General features: G+C 45.0%; 2 protein-coding genes across 2 annotated transcripts; both read right to left on the bottom strand.

Annotated features, from left to right (window-relative positions):
* Nucleotides 1-769: 769 nt before the first annotated feature.
* On the bottom strand, nt 770-8,918 carry tmem209 (transmembrane protein 209). The gene is made up of 15 exons (XM_080022005.1): nt 8,876-8,918; nt 7,793-7,952; nt 7,639-7,697; nt 7,392-7,523; nt 6,964-7,193; nt 6,614-6,818; nt 6,192-6,367; nt 5,900-5,971; nt 5,596-5,692; nt 4,790-4,915; nt 4,416-4,513; nt 3,727-3,841; nt 3,403-3,500; nt 1,938-2,011; nt 770-1,568 (listed from the first exon to the last, which is right to left on the bottom strand). The coding sequence occupies exons 2-15, from the start codon at nt 7,930-7,932 to the stop codon at nt 1,514-1,516; spliced, it is 1,677 nt and encodes a 558-aa protein (XP_079878131.1). The 5' UTR covers nt 7,933-7,952; nt 8,876-8,918; the 3' UTR covers nt 770-1,513.
* A 1,605-nt stretch (nt 8,919-10,523) lies between these two features.
* On the bottom strand, nt 10,524-16,620 carry prdm4 (PR domain containing 4; the record flags this gene model as incomplete). Its single annotated transcript, XM_080022368.1, has 10 exons — nt 10,524-10,932; nt 11,666-11,834; nt 12,225-12,959; nt 13,615-13,742; nt 13,952-14,037; nt 14,133-14,251; nt 14,648-14,797; nt 15,242-16,012; nt 16,219-16,407; nt 16,506-16,620. The coding sequence occupies 10 exons, from the start codon at nt 16,618-16,620 to the stop codon at nt 10,524-10,526; spliced, it is 2,871 nt and encodes a 956-aa protein (XP_079878494.1).
* Nucleotides 16,621-20,318: the final 3,698 nt, after the last annotated feature.

The following is a 20,318-nucleotide window of genomic DNA, read 5'->3' as shown; positions in this document are numbered from 1 at the left end:
CCACAGAGTGGAGTGGTTTCGAGCGGAGCCGAGAGTCGCTTTCAAATGCAAATCTGTTCGGCGCGACAACCGCGTCGCTTGTGACGTCGGGGCGGTTATCCCGGGAGAAGTCGGGCCGGAGCGACCCGCCACGAAACGGTGGCTCGTAATCCCGATTTAAATGGTCGCCCCCTTCGCGCCTTGCCAAGCGGGGGGTTGGGTTGGGTTGGGTTGGGTTGGACCCCCCCCCCCCCCCCCCACCCCCACTTGAAATGAACGCATCGCCGGACAAGATGCGTCACAAAGGCATTGCGGTAAATGGCGTTTGCGGTGCACAACGCAACAGAAGGACGACCGGGCGACCGCTCGCCTCAACGCCGGGTGACTCGCACGAGTCGCCGACTGAGAGCCGGCGACCTCATGCGTTCAAGGTGGTTCGCAGTCAAACGGGACGTGGGGAGAAAAACAAAAGGGGAACACCACACCCCGACCCGTCGACAGAATGTTAACGCACATCTGAAACGGGTTTCCTGACGCGGCGCGTCAATCGTCCGGCCGCGGCAACATGGGGTCACCGGACGTTTTAAAACGTACTCCCATCGCCACCCAGTGGGTGCCGGAGAAGGACATAATGCACACGGTGAACTCAATTGCGTTTAAAAACACGAGCCATATTTAATTTGCATAAATCCATTACAAAACTGGCGTACCCCCCCCCCCCCAAAAAAAAAAAAACACAACAAAACAAACCACCGCAATGACATTGAAACTCAAGACAAAACACCGTGACCAAAAGAGGTTGGTTTCGACGACTTGTGTGTGAAGTCACTGAGGTCTCGAGAAGCGATGGGACGTCCATGTTTCGCAGCCGACACGGCGTGAAACCCCAAAATAATAACTTGACTACTTTTATTTTTCCAGCGCAAATCACCTGCAGTGGGACCAAAAGCCCTTTCGCCATACTAGCTTTGACCCGGCGCGTCTCGATTATGTCCGGAGGATTACGAGAGCGGCGGGCTGTCGAGTATCCCTTATGGCTGGAAGACATTTGTTGTACCACAGAATAGATGCACGGCATGTGAACTACAGTCTTCTCATCGAGCTCTAAAACAGAAAAATATTTAACTATACACGTTCAAGCAGAGGAGGAGGCACCTGTCGCATACTCGAGAGACCTAAGTGTTTGCTAATTTACAGGGCAGATACATTTGGTACATTCTTGATATACAAAATGTTCAGAAAACGTATTAAAAGTACAATGTTTGTTGGTTCATAATCACACAGTCAAAAACAGGTATTAAAAAAAAAAAAAAAAAGTCAATGACTATTTGTTCAGATTTCTAACTAAAATTGAGTGTGTGCTGTGTGTGTGTTTTGTAAGGGAATTTAAAAAAATGAATATTTTGCAAAGTGTGTCCATGGGGGAGAAAAGAAGTCTTTTTGGCTAAATTGTAATCCAGCACCTTCACTCACACACTCTCTCACACACACACTTTTTGGACATTCTTCAAGTCACAAGTGACTTCGAAAGGCCTCAGTCTCCAAATATCCACAGGATGTTCACACCAGATAAGCCAAGATTTACTCTCCTGCCAAAGAAGAACATTTGTGTTATTCTCAAGTGCAAAGGTCAAGCAGTAATGTATTATTATGTACACACTATTTTCGACAAACAATGATTACAATTTCACTCTGCTTTAAAACTGACTCGGGATGTCACGTGAGCATAATTTCAAGCTGTAGATCCACTTCCAGACTCAAAGGAAAACTCGAGATCTTTTCGATCGCCGGGAGGGAATAGATCCAGCCGACGGCCGCACATCCAGGATCGATGGCTCAATTAAAAACTTACTGATGCCGATCGCTCGCATCGACCGCCAATTGTTGCAAAATGAGGGTCTGGAGTTTTCCTTTGAGTGAAAAACGTGGAAAGGTGAAGTCGTGATCCGGGCACTCACCCCAGCATCCCCGACTCCTTGGTCTTGATGACATAGAGGAACATTAGAACGGTGTGGAACAGGTTGTTCCGGCCCTGTGACAGCAACAATTAAGAGAGATTCATGACATTGAAATTAGAGAGTAACTCGAGAGAAATAATTGTTGCACGGGTTTTTCCTCCTCGCGCTGACATCCGAAAGGGAAATGCCACCAAAGCGATGGCTAATCGGTAGCATATTTGTTACAAAAACAGAGGATTCCCTGTTCCTCGCTCCTGGCTCAGCAGTACAGATTGTTGAGGATTATAGAGGGGGAAAAAACAGTAACGTTGTGAGGGGGAAGGGGTATTTTGAGAAGGAGGCCTTGCAAGGCCTCTCATTTTAAGCTTCTGTCAGAGTAAACCATCGAGCACATTATCCAGCTAAAATCCGCGACTGATACAGAAGCCATATCCAACATGTCAGATATTAATGAAAAGAGACCAGATTTTCTGCTTATTTGACACAGATGTCTAAAACGGAGAAAGTGATGGATTTATAAAATGTCAAACGTTATGTTGTAACCCAAAACTATCGACTCCCAAGTCTGTAAATCAAGATTAATTATGCGTTCAGAGTTTGTCACACCACAGAAAAATGTTACTAACCACCCAGGCAAATTTGAAATATAAAAAAAAAATTGGGCATGAGTATAAAACTAGGTTTCAAAATCGTGAAAAAATAAGCAGTATTCTCTGCTCCGAGACGGTGGGGGCGTGTCGGCTGAAGGCGACCAATCGTGGGAGAGGTGCAGCCTCTCACGTGCCGGTCGGGGGCGGGGGTTAAGTCGCCATGCCTGACACGGCACTGCAGGCAATGGGTTTTTCTTTTTTTTTGCTCCGTTCAATCAGGAAACGGAGTAAATTGAATACATCTACAATAAAAACACACCGTTTTAATTTGCTTTGTTTGGAGAAAAGATCGCTCTGATGTCCGCGGAGCAGCAGCTCTGTTTGCGTTGGTTGGGAATCTCCGCTCGAGCCCAATGATGCTAATGTCCTCTAGGCTTTATGTAGTGTTAGGAGAGGGGCCATGCTAGGTATGGCTCCAGTGCGTCATCGAGCCAGAATTTCAGAGTGCTCAAAAAAATCCCCAGCACAAGGATGGTGAAAAAATGTTGAACGGTCTAAATCCGCAATTCAGTACTACATAGTCTGCAGTCTTTTTACATGTTTTCATCAATTGTTTTCTAACGTGTATCGTGTGTTTTGTAACAAAAATCACTCAATTTACTTCGCACTGACTTTAAGAGTAAAGGACGAATCAGTACCGGGTGTCAGCAGATACTTAAAGGTTTTATATTCAGAATCCATAGTCTAAAGTGTCATCGCTTCATCAATCAATACCGATTCAAAAGGGTAAAATAAAACGGTTTAAAGGGAAGGAGAAGAACCAGAGAGAAAAAGAATGGGATGACGGGGTAGTTATTTTCGGGTACGTCTGTCACCTTCGGTAGGCTGTAAACGTGTCCTTGGTAGATGAGCTGGTAGTGGGGAGGGCTGGTGCTGCTCTGGTGGATGCAGAACAGGTTCTCATTGGTCACATCTGGGTTGGACACAGAACACAGCAGCACTGAAACGACACCGAGCAGTTTTCTAATCGTTTCATAAAATAGGATTATTTTATTTCGGCTCGGCCATTTGACATCGGCCGACGCCGCGATTTTGTGCAGCGACAAGGGCTGAGGCCAGAGCCCTGAGCCCGGCCCCGTGCCGCGCATACGCGCACGTCCGGCGCGGATGTCGGCCACGGCCAGCGGGCGTGAACTGACCGGGTTTGTCCGGGGTGTGGCTGAAGTGCTGCGAGGTAAAGGTCTTCCCGTCGGGGTATTTTGGGTGCGGAGGCAATCTGGAGTCCAGGTACGTGCAAACCAAATGCATGAGGATCTGATGAGATGAGCAACAGAGGAATCGGTTGACGAGAGCACGAAAACTATTCAACACATAAAAACAATGGAGTGATCTGTTCTGCAACACAAAAGCCTTCAGTCGAAGAAGTAATTTGTGCTTTTGTGAGTTGTTTTTTTTAATTGAATATTCATTATTATTCCATATCCAAGTGTTTGTGAGCATTTCAGTACTGGCAGGCAATTGTGCCCTTTCTAATTGCCTTTCTTAACGCAATTTAAGAGCAATTTTGAAAGGCAACCAGAATTTGGTTAACTTTCAAAGCCGGGCGTGAAAGTTTTGAAATGTTATTTCAATCCTAAAATGCAGTTAAACTTTGCATATCTTTGTACATCCGCAAAGCCTCGTCTATGCAAATCATTTATCAGTTTTCGGACTGATTTCAGAATTAACCGCAGATACCCTGCATTTGCTGCACCTGGGTGTACATGACTGCTTGAGGAAGTGTTTTTTTAAAGCCACCATGTTAAGGTGTGCGTGCGTGCGTGCGTGCGTGCGTGCGTGCGTGCGTGCGTGCGTGCGTGCGTGCGTGCGTGCGTGCGTGCAGACTTACAGTGCAGTCGGTCGGAAGGTCCGTGTCCCACTTACGGCTCTTCAGATCTCCACCTCCGTTCCAGCGGAAGGAGCTCATGCAGCCGCTGTGTGCCAACTCTGATGAGGTAGAGGCCAAAACATGAAGGAATAAAGCTCCATTTTACAGTAAAACAAACATTAAATCCTCAATTGTCTTTTATAAGTTCAATTTGTAATTTCCATAAACACACATAAGCAGATTCCACAGCGACATTTGCATAGCAGTGGGAGTGATTTGATTCCATGTCATTCTTATCTCAAACAAACTCACAATGAAACCCTCAATATATTTTCCCTGAATGCGCACGCACACGCACACGCACACGCACTACAGTAACGCAGTGTGTAACCTACCCTTTACCCTGTCGACCAGGTACTCCTGATTGGGTGTGACGTCCAGGTACTGGACAATAGCGTTTAAAGTGGGGATGGATGACGCTTTCAGCACCGCTGCCTGCTTCAGGCTGCTTATACTGGCCTCTGGTGGAGAGGTGGTGAAGAGCGAGAGCGTTAGTAGGGCTGCAGAAATAAACAGTTATAAACAAAACAAATGAAATATATTCAGCATTTAAATATTTAAACTAGCGTTTAATTGAAAAAAAAAAAAAAAAAAAAGGCTGATAGGCTGCATGTACAGTGTAGTGAAGTACTCTCCATGATCCCTGTCCAATGACTTGGGTCACAAAGCATTGGTCCTGCTGTTATATAAATACTTTTTTTTTTTTTTTTTTTTTTTTAAGTAATAGTTTGCACGGCAGCTAAAGTACAGTGCAGAACTATATAAAGTTATGTACGGACAATGTTTCCTAAACTATACCAGTGGACTACTACATTCTGTGGATGTGCTAGACACTTGGTTTGGATAATTAAATGGTCAAAGGGGCAATTCAATCCATTTTAAGTTTTTAACTACGTATCCATTTAGGTATTTTTTATAACATTTAAAAGCTTAATTGTATTTTCTGGAAAGTCTTTTTTTTTTTTAAGTTACATGGTATTGGGAGTTTTGTACAACATTAATTTATACCACTTGAGCCTCAACCCTTCCAGTGTTCTTGGGTATGTTCACTGGCGTTAACATAACTTTTGAGGGTATATATTTAGGAATAGTGCAAACTAGTTTCCAATGGATCAACCCGAGAAAGTGGGCAGAACGTTACCCCCTATCTGGAGCTCTGGGCATCCAATCCTCCTGAGCTGGTTGTTGACAGAGTCTATCTCCTTCACCAGGGGGACCAGGATGGTGTCATTTATCCACTGTAATGGACAAACCAAATTCAGCTGCAATTATCATTGTCAACATATCATACCCACCCGCCCCCTCCGGTGCATACTTCTCCTCTCCAAAAGCACCACAATATTCCTGCACAGCAGCAAAACGTTTGGATCAAGTTAGCAAGTAAGAGAGTTAGCAAGTAAGAGAGTTAGCAAATAAAAGAGTTAGCGCTGCGGTTACATGCTCACATTTCTCAGCTTCGCTGTCCAGCTGTCTATGCGGCCCACCACCGTGCGACTTGTTGTGATTCTTGCCCAGATCTACACAGACGGAATCACAGTAATCACATATGGACACCAGAGAACTTCCAAATGCCATTTTAACAACTTTTAATTACATTTAAAAAATAATGAAACTCATCATGAAAGAGGCGACCCATTCTTTAAAATAGCTTTCCTCTTACTGAGAACTTAAGTTATCACTGATTGATTTAACTGACAAACTTGTGTTGTTATTGTTTAATCATGACTTGGCCCAGACCTCCTCAGCAGCCTGTTTGGATCCTAGGTCAGTCTCGTCCTTGTTGGCGGAGGGAGCCTGAGAGCGACACGCAGGCTGGTACTGGAACTTTCTCAAGCTCTGGGCGTAGTCACCCACAGAGCGGCTGTAGTTCCAAAAAGATGGGCTGTGGGCTGGCGATACAGACTCTGGACTCCCTTCGACAAAAGAATAAATTATTTTTGTCATTGTCAACATAAAAACAATTAACCCATTGGTCAAAAGTATTGACGTTTTTTCTAAGTTGTGTTGCTCGATTGGAAAATATTGTAATAAATAGGTAGAATTTGCCATTGGCCATTCACATTTTTAGGAAAAAAAAACAAAAAAATAAAAAATGTATTAGAGACTGCTAAAAGCCATTCTCACTCAAAATGGGGGTTTTCTTTTTTACAATATCTCACCTAGCTGACTACGGTGGCTTTTCTCCTCCTCTGTGCGGAGAAAGAGCTCCAGGCTTTTCTGATCCTCCATGTAATCCTCCTTGCCTCCGGGGGAGTTAAACACTGACGGGGGAGTGCGGTAACGAGATCTCAGGCTAGAGCCCTCCGCCGGCCCGATGCTGCTGGGGTAGGGAGAGGAGCCCGGGGACGAATTGTAGTTCAACACCTGAGAACCGGGGGACAACATAATGGGAGGCGGTGTGTAATCTGATGCATGCTGCATCTCAAGTAGGTGGAGAAAAAGGAGAATGCTCTTCACCATGAAACATTACTGGAAATCTGAAAATCAATCAATCGAAATAATGTTTTACCTTTCCAAAGGGCAGGGAAGGGGAAAATGGTCCTGCCCCACTGTTTGGTGTTGACGGGCTGCTCAGTGGAGTGCTGTACCCGGGCACACAGCCGGGCGAGAACTTGGGGCTTGTAGTGGCAGAGCGAGAGGGGCTGAAGCTCAGGACATTCTGTCCCTGCAGAGGAGAGGACTGGGCTGGAGCCGGTGTTTCCTTTTTCTCCGGCTTCTGTGGTGGAGAGGCCTGAATTCCTGAAAGGACATAATATGATCATCATAATCAGCTCATATAATAGGAATGATATATACTGAGATTATACATGATTTATACATTAAGATTATACATTCATTCCAACTCATTGAACTCTACAATGGAGAACTTGTTCACAGATTTCAATGACATAAGACAAATAGTAATCACTGCCACAGCCATGGTTAGGGAGGTTTCACCTGAGTTTGTCAGTCCCAAAAGGCAACGCTGATCAGGTGTTAAAGTGATGGTGGAGGGGGCCATGGTGTATTTGAAGTACTTCCAGAAGTCAAACAGGGCATTAAGACTAAAGAGAGAAGCCAGTGCCAGCTCTGGGTGACGAGACAACAACAGTTTGTTCATTGCATTTCAGCAGATTGAATCATAGGGAAAAAAATCTCAGTAAAGTGTCCTCACTTAAAAATTGCACACAGTGAAATAACTCACCAATGTACCATATGGGCCAGTAGGTAATGTTGTAGTATCTGCTCAGAAGCTCCGCAGACCTAACAAAAAAACAATAGAGAGTGAGTCGAACTTTACACACAATGCACTGTACTACGCAGTGGTGGCTGGAGGTGAAGACCAGAGGACAAGTTACATTTCAGTGTATATCATGCCAGCCAAGGAGACGTTCAGGACGCCCCACACAAGGACCACTTGACGCGCCTGTTCCTCCCTCCTTATCTTCATGGCCTTGTCGATCATGTTGGACATTCCCTCCCTCGGTGGAGTGAACATGGTGCATCAAAGTGTTCTCCCTAAAAAATAAAACCCAGAAAAAAACTCATGTTAGGACGTTGTATGCATAATTGGTTCAGTGGGTAGATTCATCCAACCTGATGCACTATGTTTACTCCCTCAATGGCGTAAACATGGCACATCAGAGTGTTCTTATTAATTAGGTATGTCAGTTTTTCAAGAAAACAAGACGGCAGTATACGTTGACGGTGTTCGGGGGTGACTTATATCACAAGCAGTCAACAGAGGCCACAGCTTTTAACTTAAAATAGCTATGTCCCCATGCAGTAAATGGAGAAAACCCTGACAATCTGAAATAGCAGCGCCCGGGGAGATCTGTTTTAAATTGCAACTTAAGCTGTAATGTCAGTCGGTCTGTTTATTATGTCTATTTTTTTTTCCCATCTTTATCTGCTTTTATGTCTACGCTGTTATATAATTGTCTTTAATGCCTCATATAAATCATGCGATGTCTATGTTTGCTGTACTAATAAACTTGCCGTGCCATGACACGTTAAAACAGGAAAAGAATGTTAGCACATGTGGTACTCAACGAGTAGATCATTTCATCAGTTCATGGATCGATTCATCCAAATAGTAGGGCTCTTATACAGGGAATCAGCAGACACTCACAGGTTCTTAGTTTTAAGTATTTATCTTGTTTTCCTGACCAACTGCCGGACATTTCCTATTGGATCCAGATACGTTTTATGACTATGCCGACAGTTAGCTAGCAGTTAGCTAATGCTAGCAGACACACACACACACACACACACACACACACACACACACACACACACACACACACACACACACACACACAGGACAGAACGGAGAATTAAAGTATTTTGTGAATGAGAAATAACTGTGGCACACATAACGTAAATGTATATTCCCAACACGGTTGCACGACAGACTGGAACAGAAAGATAAAACAGCATACCACGTCCGACTGGATGAAAACAGCGGCGCTGCATAGTTTGTATTTTAACGCGGAAGTTGCCACAACAATAACTTCCGGGTTGAGCTCCAACTCATTAAAACGTGAAGATGAAAATAAAAACTTGAAAAAAAAAAAGTTTTAGCTGTTTCATAAAACACCTCCTCCCAATGTCAAACACTTCCGAAATGGAATCAAACTTGATTGGAAATCCCTAAAATTAATTTCAACCAAGCATGCAAAAAAAAATGTAATCCTGAAAAAACTGTACCCTTTCTTTATTAATTATTATTATTATTATTATTATTATTTCTTTTTTTTTTAAGTTGTTTTATTTTATTTTGCCATGTGATGTGAATTGGCATTTTGTTAAACATAAATCTCCAAAATGGCATACTACATAATACATATAAACACTACCGTGCAGCGTGTAATTGGAGTGGCTTTTCAGAAGTTACTGTATACTACTACATACTACTTGATGCATCCTATGTTCCGGACATACTAAATACCTTCACCTGCTGGCATTCCAGCCAAAAGCTTGTTGTTTATATAGCAGATGTTTAATTATTTCACCCCGGACTCCCCCGGCATGTCAAACATTCAAGAGAGGGACAACAAAGGATTTCCATATCAAAACCATAACGTTGCCCAGGGAAACATCTGTTAAAAAAAAAAACTGTAAAATATAAATTGGGGAAATGAGTTATTGGTTTTGCACTTGCAGACGGGTACCATTTTCAGCCTGTGGTGAAATAAAAACAAAAGTGGAAAAAGACTTCCATGAGACTTAAGCAGCATTCAAGTGGAAATCCGTGACATTATTCAGTTAAAAAAAAAAAAAACTGAATTGAAATGTATTTATTTATATTTACCCCGTTTATTTAGCTGGCTCTTCATAAGAAAAAAAACCAAGAGAGGAAAAACACTTTAATGAGACCTTAGCAGCATTCACGTGGCAATCCGTGACATTATTCGGCAAGAAAAAAAACCAAAAAACTTAACTGATATTTAAAATTACCCCGTTTATTGAGCTGGCTCTTTATAAGAAAAAAAAAAACAGAAAAGAGGAAAAACACTTTCAAGTGAGTTTGAGAATTTAGCAGCATTCAAGTGGCAGTCCGAGAGATTATTTGGTTAAAAAAAAAAACAAAAAAAAAAACCTTCATTGATATTTATTTATAATTACCCTGTTTATAAGAAAAAAAAAACATTGAATTTATTTGCATGTGCTCCTCTATATGCCGTTTCAATTGTTGGTGGCGGGGGGCCTTTCCCCGCAAAAATGGCAAGTTCGGGTACCCGCAAGAAGTGAACGGCAGCCATTACTGTGATGAACCAGTGAAGTTAGTTGTATATACTATATAAACTGTCGATATGGATGAACATTCAGCAAAAAGGACAGCACCCTGGGACGAAAACATATTCCCAACAAGTGACCAATATAGAATTTTAGAATGGGATTGTCATCTAACCCACCCAACACAGGCTATCTTTTGGATTACCACTTAAATATCCTTCCGAAAAACATGTAAAATGAAATGAAAGACCGCAGGAAAAAAAAAAAAAAAAACAACTAAAAAAACAAACGAACAAGGCTTCCATACAAAGGTAAATAAATAAACAACACGTCTTAGTAGGCACAGTGTAATCAACGCGGTGATAAGGACTTTTCAGAGTTGTAACCTCCGACGTCCAAACCACCACAGTCCTCGTTGCTGTCTGGATCAACAAGTCTCTCCACAGCTCCTCTTCTCCCCCTCCCATCGTCCCTGCCCCCCGCCACCGCCGCCCCCTCCTCCTCCTCCTCCTCTTCCTCCTCCTCCTCCTCCTCCATTTCTTCCTCGTCGTCCTCGTCCCGCTCCGTCCGGGACGCCCGCTCCACCTTGGGTCCTTTGCATATTTTGAGGTGGCGGGTCAGGTGGTATTTGGTGAGGAAAGCTTTGTGGCACTTCTCGCAGACAAAGTCCCGTCGGCCCTCGTGGGAGTTCATGTGCTTCTTCAGGTGGTTGGTCTTCAGGAAGTGCTTGTCACATTTCGGGCACTGGATCTGACGCTCGCTGTGTCACAGTGCGAGAACCAGGACAAGATGGAGTGTGGGGGGGGGGGGGATTTGGAAAATGAGGAGGGAAATACAAAAAAACAGGCATGTTAAAAAAAATACTCAGTACTCAAAACACTAGTTATACTTATTCCTGAGTGTCTGCATGTAGCAGGGGTTAAATGTAATACTTTTTGACATTTTCAATGTCAATGACTGACTTTTGGGAAGAGGTAAGTATGAGGTAGAAACAGGGTTATAGTTATGAACTAGATGAATCTATGACCTGTTTTTAGCACAGTTTCCTTCAGGTCAGCGGAAAGTCTATTGATTAGGAACTAGAATAAATTGAACCGTTATTTTTTATTTTTTCCAATGGGTAAGCAGTATATTGGATTTCTCTCTACATTAAAGTAGAAATTTAACTGGGCTCATCTCGAACAGGTAAGAGTAGCGGGTAAGTATTAGGTTCAGCAGGTTTGGAGTCTAACAACATTACAAATGTTGACTCTCACACAGAATGACTTGACTCAACAATATGTTTACACTGAAACTTAGGGAAAACATTAAAAATGTCAAATTTAAAGGCTATTTAATTAATTTTAAGGCACAATATGTGCAAAACTGCTTTGAAGACATTTCAAGACTTTATAAAGGATTTATAGGATTTATAAAGGACTTTATAAAGGACCGGCAAACGCCCTGCTATTCAACCAAATTAAAAGTGGAAGGTCAAAGAGCGCTCGGCGTACTGTGTGTGAGAGAACATGTGCTGCTTCAGGTCTTGTTTTCTGATGAACGCCCGGTCACAGAGGTCACACTTGAGCTTCTCGGCGCCCGTGTGGATCACCATGTGCGACTCCACGTGAGACTTCTGGGTGAAGGACTTTTCACAAACTGTGCACCGGTAGTTCTTCTGCCCTGTAAGTCAGAATGAATCAATATATCAGTCTGCCAGTCTGAAACAGTCATTCAGTCAAGAGACATTTGCATGCATTTTCTTCTATATTTGTTCATTGGCTATTTCTTACTGATGGATTATAAAACTGTTATAAAAATATAAAACTTGCATACATAAATGACATCGGAGTGATTGTGACTCATTTTCATATTTAGAAGAAGAAAATTAATATTAACGTATGTGAGAACAGGGTTCAGGCTCAAGCTGCTGAGGTGGTGGCGGCGGCTATTCGCCCTCACTTATTTACCAAAAGGACGACGCAGCTGAGAGCACACACAGAGCCAGCAAGTATATCAAACATTTTTGTTTATATGTTCAATAAAGATGCCTCCTATTACACGGGTATATACCTGTGTGGATCTTGAGGTGCATCCGGAGGTTGCTGGGGTCACTGAAGGCTTTGCTGCAGTATTCACATTTATGAGGCTTCATGCCCACGTGGCCCATGAAGTGCACGTTGAGCTTGGTGGACGTGATGAACGCTCGGGAGCACATGCTACACTTGAACTTCCTCTCCCGCCCGTGTCCCTGGCCGCCCGACTTTGCTCTGGAGGTAGTGTTGTTCGTGTCGTTTGTACTGCTGCTACTGTTACTGTCGTTGTTGTTGTCATTATTGCTGTTGCTGTTGGCGTGGCCTGCGTTGTGGCCATGGCATGGCCAAGGGGACGAGGAGGTGCTAGAAGTCCCGTTGCTCAGTTTCTCTTCTGGGTGACTGTGTTGCTGTGGTTGTTGCTCTCGCTGCTGCTGCTGCTGCTGTTGCTGTTGCTGCTGTTGTTGCTGCTGTTGTTGCTGCTGCTGCTGCTGCTGCTGCTGCTGCTGCTGTTGTTGTTGTTGCTGCTGCTGTTGCTGCTGTTGCTGCTGCTGCTGTTGCTGCTGCTGTTGCTGCTGCTGTTGCTGCTGCTGTTGTTGCTGCTGCTGTTGCTGCTGTCGTTGCTGTTGGTCCTGTTGTGATGGACTGTGGCTGTGTGGAGCCTGATTATGGCTGTGGTTGGTATTATGGCTGCCTAGATGTGATTTGAGTTCAGTAAATGAGGAGCACTCTTTGCCACACTGGCAGATTTGGCCCTCGGGCACCTGTGGGACGCCTGCAGAGGAGGACAGAAGGTCAAGATGGTCGACAGCAGTTTACTTTAAACCAACAGCTTCTTTCTGCAGAGGTGATTCTTTCAAGTAAGACGGGTGGAGCTTACAGCCCAGCATGGTTTCCCTGTATGCAGACGATTGTACATGCACACACAGCTAGGGGGCAGAAAACACACTTGAAACATCAAGACGGTGCCGTCATGATGTTTTGCATGGAACTTTTCAGCATTTACAAATGCTGCGACAAGATGGAAAAACAATAACGTTTATTTATTTAAAGCGCATTTGTATTTTCTTTCATTACAAATGTATGTAATTACCAAGCCCCAATATGTGGCTTTATCTGATTTGATGATCTGGACAGCTCTGATGATTACCCGTTGGGATATTCAAGATTTTCCATCTATAACCTTTGAAAGAACCAAGAGTCATCCCCAAAATACTGTCAAATCATAGATATTGAGGTAATAAAAAATATATAAATAAAATCTGTGCTATTTAATTTTGCCAATATCGCTCAGCCCTACTAGACTAAAAACTGTACATTTAAACAAATGTATTTTAAGTCATGAGTCAGTGTTTTCATTCGATGGAAATAGTGCAGTGGACCCACAGCTGAAGAAGTAAACACGTGATCAAAGTGTGTTGCCGTCTCACCCATCAGCCTGCAGTAGTCTCTGCTGTAGTAGAAGAGCAGCTCCTGGTCCAGGTGGACCTCGGTGGTCGTGCAAAAGAACAGCTTGCCGTTGGCAGAGTAGGCGACCAGGTTCTGCTCCTCACGGGTCCTAACACACACACACACACACACACACACACACACACACACACACACACACACACACACACACACACACACACACACACTGGCAGCAGTTACCAACAACTGGGGGCTGGTCCAGCAACAGTGTAACATAATTTAAATACTTACTTAAATAATAACTTAAATACTTACTTTTATTAATTATTATGTATAATAATGAATTGTGGGACTAACCTCGCCTTGCGGACAAACATCATCCAGTTGCATTCGTTCTCATCTGTTGTCACGATGCAGAACTCCAGCACGTTGTTGTGGAACATCTGAAAAAGAGTGAGACGCCTCAACATACTGCATGTCTTTACTATTCTGCTCCCAGCATTTTGAGTTTTTGAGTTCTGTTCACCGCTGCACCAACCTTCCATATTTGAGGTGTATCTTTTTCGGGCCAATCAGACAGGTCCATGTTGCTACAGTGCTGTCCCACCATGGGTCCGAAGCAGGTCCTGGGAGGAATGATGTCTCGTGCGAACACTCCTGAAAACCAGCAACAGCACAATTTTAGAGCTTTCATGAAAGCTGGAAAATGTTCCACTTCAACAGTTAATTGAAAACGGCAACGAATCAAATTCACAAAACCCTGCTTAAAAAGAGACTTGCTATCAATTGTTGGTTGTACTGTGGCATGGACTCATTGGATTTCAGATAAAAACCTTACCTATGAAGCCATCGGCACATGACATGAACACATCCAAAGTGATGTTAATGTTACTACGGTGAATTTGAATTTTAGCTATTCTAAAATTATGTCATTCCTTTGGGTGAAGTGTCTGAGCTTTTCTCGAGATTTACCACGCAGCAAAGGGGGGGGGGCAGTCTTTCAATCAGTCAAATTAATTCTTAAAACAAATACGCCGCCGTGTGTTCTCTCACCGAGAGGTTCATCAGCTACTGAGATGCGAAGGCAGAGCGGCCGCGGCAAGGAGAGGCGAGCCCGGCTTTGGATCGGTGTGTCGGGGATGAAAGTGACGGGGCCGTGCTCTGGGCAGTCTGAGGTATACGAGCGCTCACACAGCGTGCACCCTAGTGGACAAATCACATTCCATTTGTTTGGTTTTGGGATACGTTATGATGCAAGTGTGGCATGTGGAAATAACCAGAGTGTCAAACACAGTGAAGCCAAACTTAAGAGGTAAGTACTTAGAATAATACCACTGAGGCAATCGTGAGATATGTTGAAGGGTCTTTAAAGTCACTTATTCATTTGTGACTAAATTACCACTGACAATTAAGTACGGAAAATATAGGTATTCAAATTGCTACCATGGCAACAGCTATTTTACTACCAAAATAAATGTTCACTTTCAATACATGTACACACGCTGACATACAGAAATAATGCCCAGACAATTAAGTACAGTTGAAATTTGGTAATGAATGTCTCATAAGCCGAAAAAAGCTTCTCCTAAATTTAACTTTTTCCTTTCTTGACCCGACCATAAGAACCACACAAAGCTCATCACTCACAGATAGTGTAAGCAGTGACCATGTTCTCCTTGTTGGATGTGGAGTCTTCCAGCTGCAGGGTGGAGTTTACCAGCACCAGGTTGTTTTCAGGTCCCAGCGACACCTCAGCCGTGATGGGGGACACGTTGACGGCGTCCAATACCATCCCTGAATGTCCGTGGAGGGACACTGGCTCCAGCTGGCCCTGGACAGCCATGGAGCCCGTGAGCACCACACTGACGACACCAGAGCTGAGCTCCCCGGCGCCATGAAGCTGTTCCCCCAGCCCCCCTGCTCCTCCTCCCCCAGCGTTTCCCACCCGTCCCCCCATATGTTCTGGCTCCATGACAACCGGCAGCTCCAGGACAGTGGGTCCGTGGAGGGGCATCACTCCTCCAGATGAGTCCACCCCGGCCAGGCCTTCGTGAGGCTGGGGTTGTCTCCCACCTCCAAGCTGCGGTTGGCTATCGGTCACGGACACGACTCCCACCCCCTCCATAGTGGCCAGCTCCTCCCCCATTCTGTCGGGTGACATGGGGCTGCTGACACGGGACTCCATGGCCAGTCCTGTGGAGTCCAGCTCGTGGGCACCGGTCTGATGGAGGTCCCCCTGGCCACTGACCTGTCTGGAGTCCAGCGGTACAAGGCCCTGTTCCAGTGGCCCACCGGGACCACTGTAGGGGTCCATCCCCGAGGGGTTGTTGCTTGCCACAGACAGGGTCCCGTCCATGTTGAGGCTGCTGGGATGGATGTACTGAGGTGGTGGACGGTCTGCCAGGTAGGATAGGATACCTGCGCGGGCCAAAGAAGCATCGAATAGTATGTGCAAATCAACGTCAAAGTTGTCAAAAACAGGGAAACAGGTTAAATAGAGATTAAATCATTTAAGTGTACTTTGCGTATAGTAGCCAGTTTATGTTCAGGGCTGTTCTTTGCCATTTAGAAACCAAACACACCTTTTCTCTTACTCTCTCACAGACTGAGAAGAGAACCCTCACCTGGCAGTAAGTGTCTGAAGTAGGTGCTCTCCAGGTGTGGGTACGGAGGAGGGGGCAAGGAGTAATTCCTCTCAGGTAAGCCACACATCACTCCTCTGTCCCCCAGCGGGCCCATAGGAAGCATGAGCGACAGGGCTGAGGGCAGGGAACCCAGGGAGGGACCCAGGCTGGGGATGGCCACCGGCATGCCTGCACAAAAATCAAGACCCACAAATCCATCCGCAGGCACGCGATAACGATCAAAAAAGGTCATTCCCGTCCGGATCATCAGACAACGGCCCCCGTACCTGGCGCAGGGATGGGGTTGTGCGTGGGGGAGTTGGGCAGACCCATGTGGCCGGCACTCACGGAGGGCACGCTAAGCTGGTCCATGCCCACAGGACTCAGGTTCATCTCATTCATCCTGGGGAGAGAGAGAGGAGAGGGGTTAGTGAGCGGGGCTGAGAGGACCCTCAATGTGTGCAACATGGTGGGAGCCAACTGAACCCAAACCCCCATGGGATCTTCCCAAAACTTTAGGGGGGCGTTCACACATACATTGCAGCAGGTACCTGAGTTTAATGGGTGTCCATGGTCAGTTGATCCAACAACGCGACGCCAAACGCTGCATTTAAACGGCTCACTCTGTAATGGAAGACAAGACGGTTAACATTGGAAGACAACAACTCAGCCATGGTTAATGATAATAATCACAACTCATTCCATAAAACCACGCATCTAATGTTGTCATTTTCCACCTTTACCCTTTCCCCAGATCGCGAGTGTTGGGTTTGAGAGCAAACAAAAAATGAAAAGGAGGGTGTTCAAATGGGAGTTGAGCTCCTAAACAATAACCTCCAAACACTAATACGAAAGTATTTGACATAAACGATAAGTAAGTGCTTGTCCGAGAGCGTAGCACGGCGCCAAGCAGCAGCACACCCAAACAATGCCTTCCTGGACGGGGGTCGTGACGTCGGCTTACACTGCGCACGCGCACCCCTTCGACGCGCAGCGCTGCGTTCCCGCGGCCGTCGAAAGTCGGCGCATTGGAGGTCGCGCAGCGAGCACCGCGGCAGTTCGGTTCTCCTCTCGTTCCGAAGACGCCCTGTTGGTCCGGAGCGTCTATTAAGTTTGAAGTGTATGCCCGCCCGAGCTGTGTTCCATTGCTTCTGTTCGGGGAAAACACGGACGGCCGCGGACAATTTGTCGTTTGTTTCGCCAAGGTTGGCGAATTGTACCACAAAGCGTGCGTTAACTGAAAAGGAAAACTACAGAAAATTGAAAATCAAAGTGGGACGTATTCTCTAACAACGTACATGCTAATAGAAACGGTGTCGCTATTGCGTCGGGTCTGGTTTCCCCGGTAAAGTCGGTCCCGAAATTTCCGACAATAATTGCCGTTCTTTTAAACTTTAATTTTTAACCCCGTGGGAGAACCGAGTTTTTTCGGGTTGAAATTTCAATGGAACGCAGCAAGGGAGGTGGCTCGCCTCACTGGGATGAGTCTTTATGTGCTGTTCAAAAAATAGAAAATGACAACGATTGAAAAATTGGGAGAGAAAAAAAAAAACTGAGTTCCACATCCTGGGAATTTGTGCGGGTAAAAAATATGACCGCTGCTTTTGATATGTTGCCTAAATCAAGTTTAATCAACTCCGCTTTATTTATGTGGTGCTTTAAACACATCAAGTCACAGTCAAACCCCCCACAAACCACTCATCCACATTCACAAACACACTCATATGAAATATATATATATATATATATACACACACAGATACACATACACACAGACACAGACACACACACACACACACAGTAGTATGTGTGTTTGTGCGTGTGTGTATAAGCCTACAGATATTAATAAAGGTTCACCATACATTATTACATTTTTATGCATACCCTGCAACGAAAACACCATTTGACCGATTAACTGAATATAACCGCCTGGAAATAAAACTAAATACACACCTGTCTTTGAATTTTAAAACTAGTCTAGTAACTAATTCCCCTCCCACTGATACTACCCTCTCCAGCCTGCTCACACCCACCACCAGTGCCACCCCTGCATATGCTCCACACAATTACCCCGACAGTTGCATACCCTGCGCCGCCACACCCGAGTATCTCCAGCCCCTCACGCTTGTTCCTCCTCCTCCCACCCACTGCCACCCTTCCTACCCCTGCACACGGGGTTGCACCGTCGGCATCGGCTGCTCGACCGCGTCCATCATCTCAAACACACCTTCAAGGCTATTTCATAACCCCGACCCGAGAAGCAGGGGAAGAAGCTTTTTATTTATTTTTTGTTTTGTGAGTGGCCCAGGGGAACGCACGCTCTTAAGCTGTGCACTGGTCTCCAGATGCTACTCCGACAACTGAGGCGCCCTTGATCCTATAAAGGAGTGGACTTGGAAGAAAAGTAATGGTCCTGAAAATGGTTCTGCTGCAGATCTGTGAAAGCCAAATTGGAGGCTTTTCCTGCACTGCCTGGTGTGTGTGTGTGTGTGCGCGCGCGCGCGTGTGTATGTTCCAAATTGACGAGGCGCTGCAGGAGCAGAAAACGTACGGAGTCGCCAGTCCCACAAAGAGGTTGCTCTGTATCCTATTTAAAACATGAAAGTGGACTCAACAAGGCTGTGGCCTACTGTATGCCGTGCCCATCCAAGATGACCTCACCGCGGTTGAACAGGAGGCCCTCATCGAAAAGTACGATGGAAAAAACAATTCTCAGTTGTGCTTGTGTCAATGATCAATAAAGTCATATTGACGCATTATTTTCAAAGAAGCCAGAAGGGAAAAACCTTGGTTTCAACTTGCTTAACACATCAGAATAATAGGCCGATATGGGCCGTCATGAATGGCGTGTGGAGAGAGAGAGAGATCATAAAGTATGACATCACAAAGCCTTACCTCATAAAGCATAGCTGAAACATCCGTGCCGGCTATAATAATAATAATAATAATAATAATAATAATAATAGCCTTTATGTGTATATTCATATTTGCACCTGGATCTTCTGCCATATCTTGGAGCCTTGGTTGTGACAGGGATGGGCATGAGACACATAATGGCGTAAACAAGAGGAGGTTGGAGAAGGTCTTGTTCCTTCAAAAGGTGCTCTGCTTAACTTAGCCTAAGATACCACAGAAGAATCAACACTGCAGACAACATAGGTACTAAAGATGAGACTATGAGTTGCACGGAGCAAAATTGTTGTTGCTCGTAGGATAATGCACAGCTCCAATTCCTACTTGGAAATGTACAAAGGAATGGCAGCTTTAGTCCGAATTTCGGGGCAGATTGAGCTCGATTTTACAGAGATAACAGACCTGACAGAAACAGGGCGGCACACACAGAAAACTCTAAGTTCCCTTTGCATGTGTTTTTATTTGAAACTACGACTTTATATTAACCTACACATTGGTTGTTTGTGTCATGTTAACATGTTTTCCTAAACAGAGGTGGAAAAGGAGCCCATTTCGCTCGGAAGTGGGAATACAAAGACTGAATAACCGGTTTGCGAGTTTGAAGCAATGCAGCACTAAGCCCTCTCTGTGGTTCGGAAGTATGTGTTTTATGTTTAATTGCCCAGTAGACTCATAGCTTAACCTCTTTACCCTTTGTCTTACTCCAGGTTTCCAGGTTCATGAATCACTGAAATTGATCTACGCCTCCGTTCAGTGATCTGCTGTAATGTAATGTGATGTAATAAACGTAACCAGTGTAACTGCTTTTTCTGAGTTTCCAGGAATGCAGCATATGCCCAAGGCCGGCAAGGTATACACAGGTAAACAGAGCATACCAAGCTCTGACTCTGCCTCAATCTGCGCTTTTTATTACAGTGTTGTAGTTGGTAACCTTCAATGTTTGTTTGACCGTAAAAGACATAAAAAACAACATCACAGATAGTAACTTTTACTATATTGTTGAAAGCTGGGCTACAGTTCAGCTTTTAACGATGTCAGCCCCACTAAGTTAGTAGCAGAGCTGGCAGATCACGCCGCTCTGGGCGGAGACCAGCCCACGTACGCTCGGCGCAAAGGGTCAGCGGCGATGTCGGCTACCCACCCGTCCCGTCTTGAAACACGGACCAAGGAGTCGAATGCACGCGCGA

This window comes from Zeus faber (assembly GCF_960531495.2).
Source record: "Zeus faber genome assembly, chromosome: 21".
Taxonomy (NCBI): Eukaryota; Metazoa; Chordata; class Actinopteri; order Zeiformes; family Zeidae; genus Zeus; species Zeus faber.
This window is presented reverse-complemented; position numbering and strand designations above follow the sequence as displayed.

What these genes read in the sequence shown, in the direction of transcription:
- tmem209 (XM_080022005.1), bottom strand. Translation starts at nt 7,932, where the DNA reads ATGTTCACTCCACCGAGGGAGGGAATGTCCAACATGATCGACAAGGCC. An exon ending in CTTCCCTGCCCTTTGGAAAG is followed by an intron (nt 6,819 to 6,963) that starts GTAAAACATTAT and finishes CCCGGTTCTCAG; the next exon opens with GTGTTGAACTACAATTCGTC. An exon ending in CCAAACAGGCTGCTGAGGAG is followed by an intron (nt 5,972 to 6,191) that starts GTCTGGGCCAAG and finishes CCGTCTGTGTAG; the next exon opens with ATCTGGGCAAGAATCACAAC.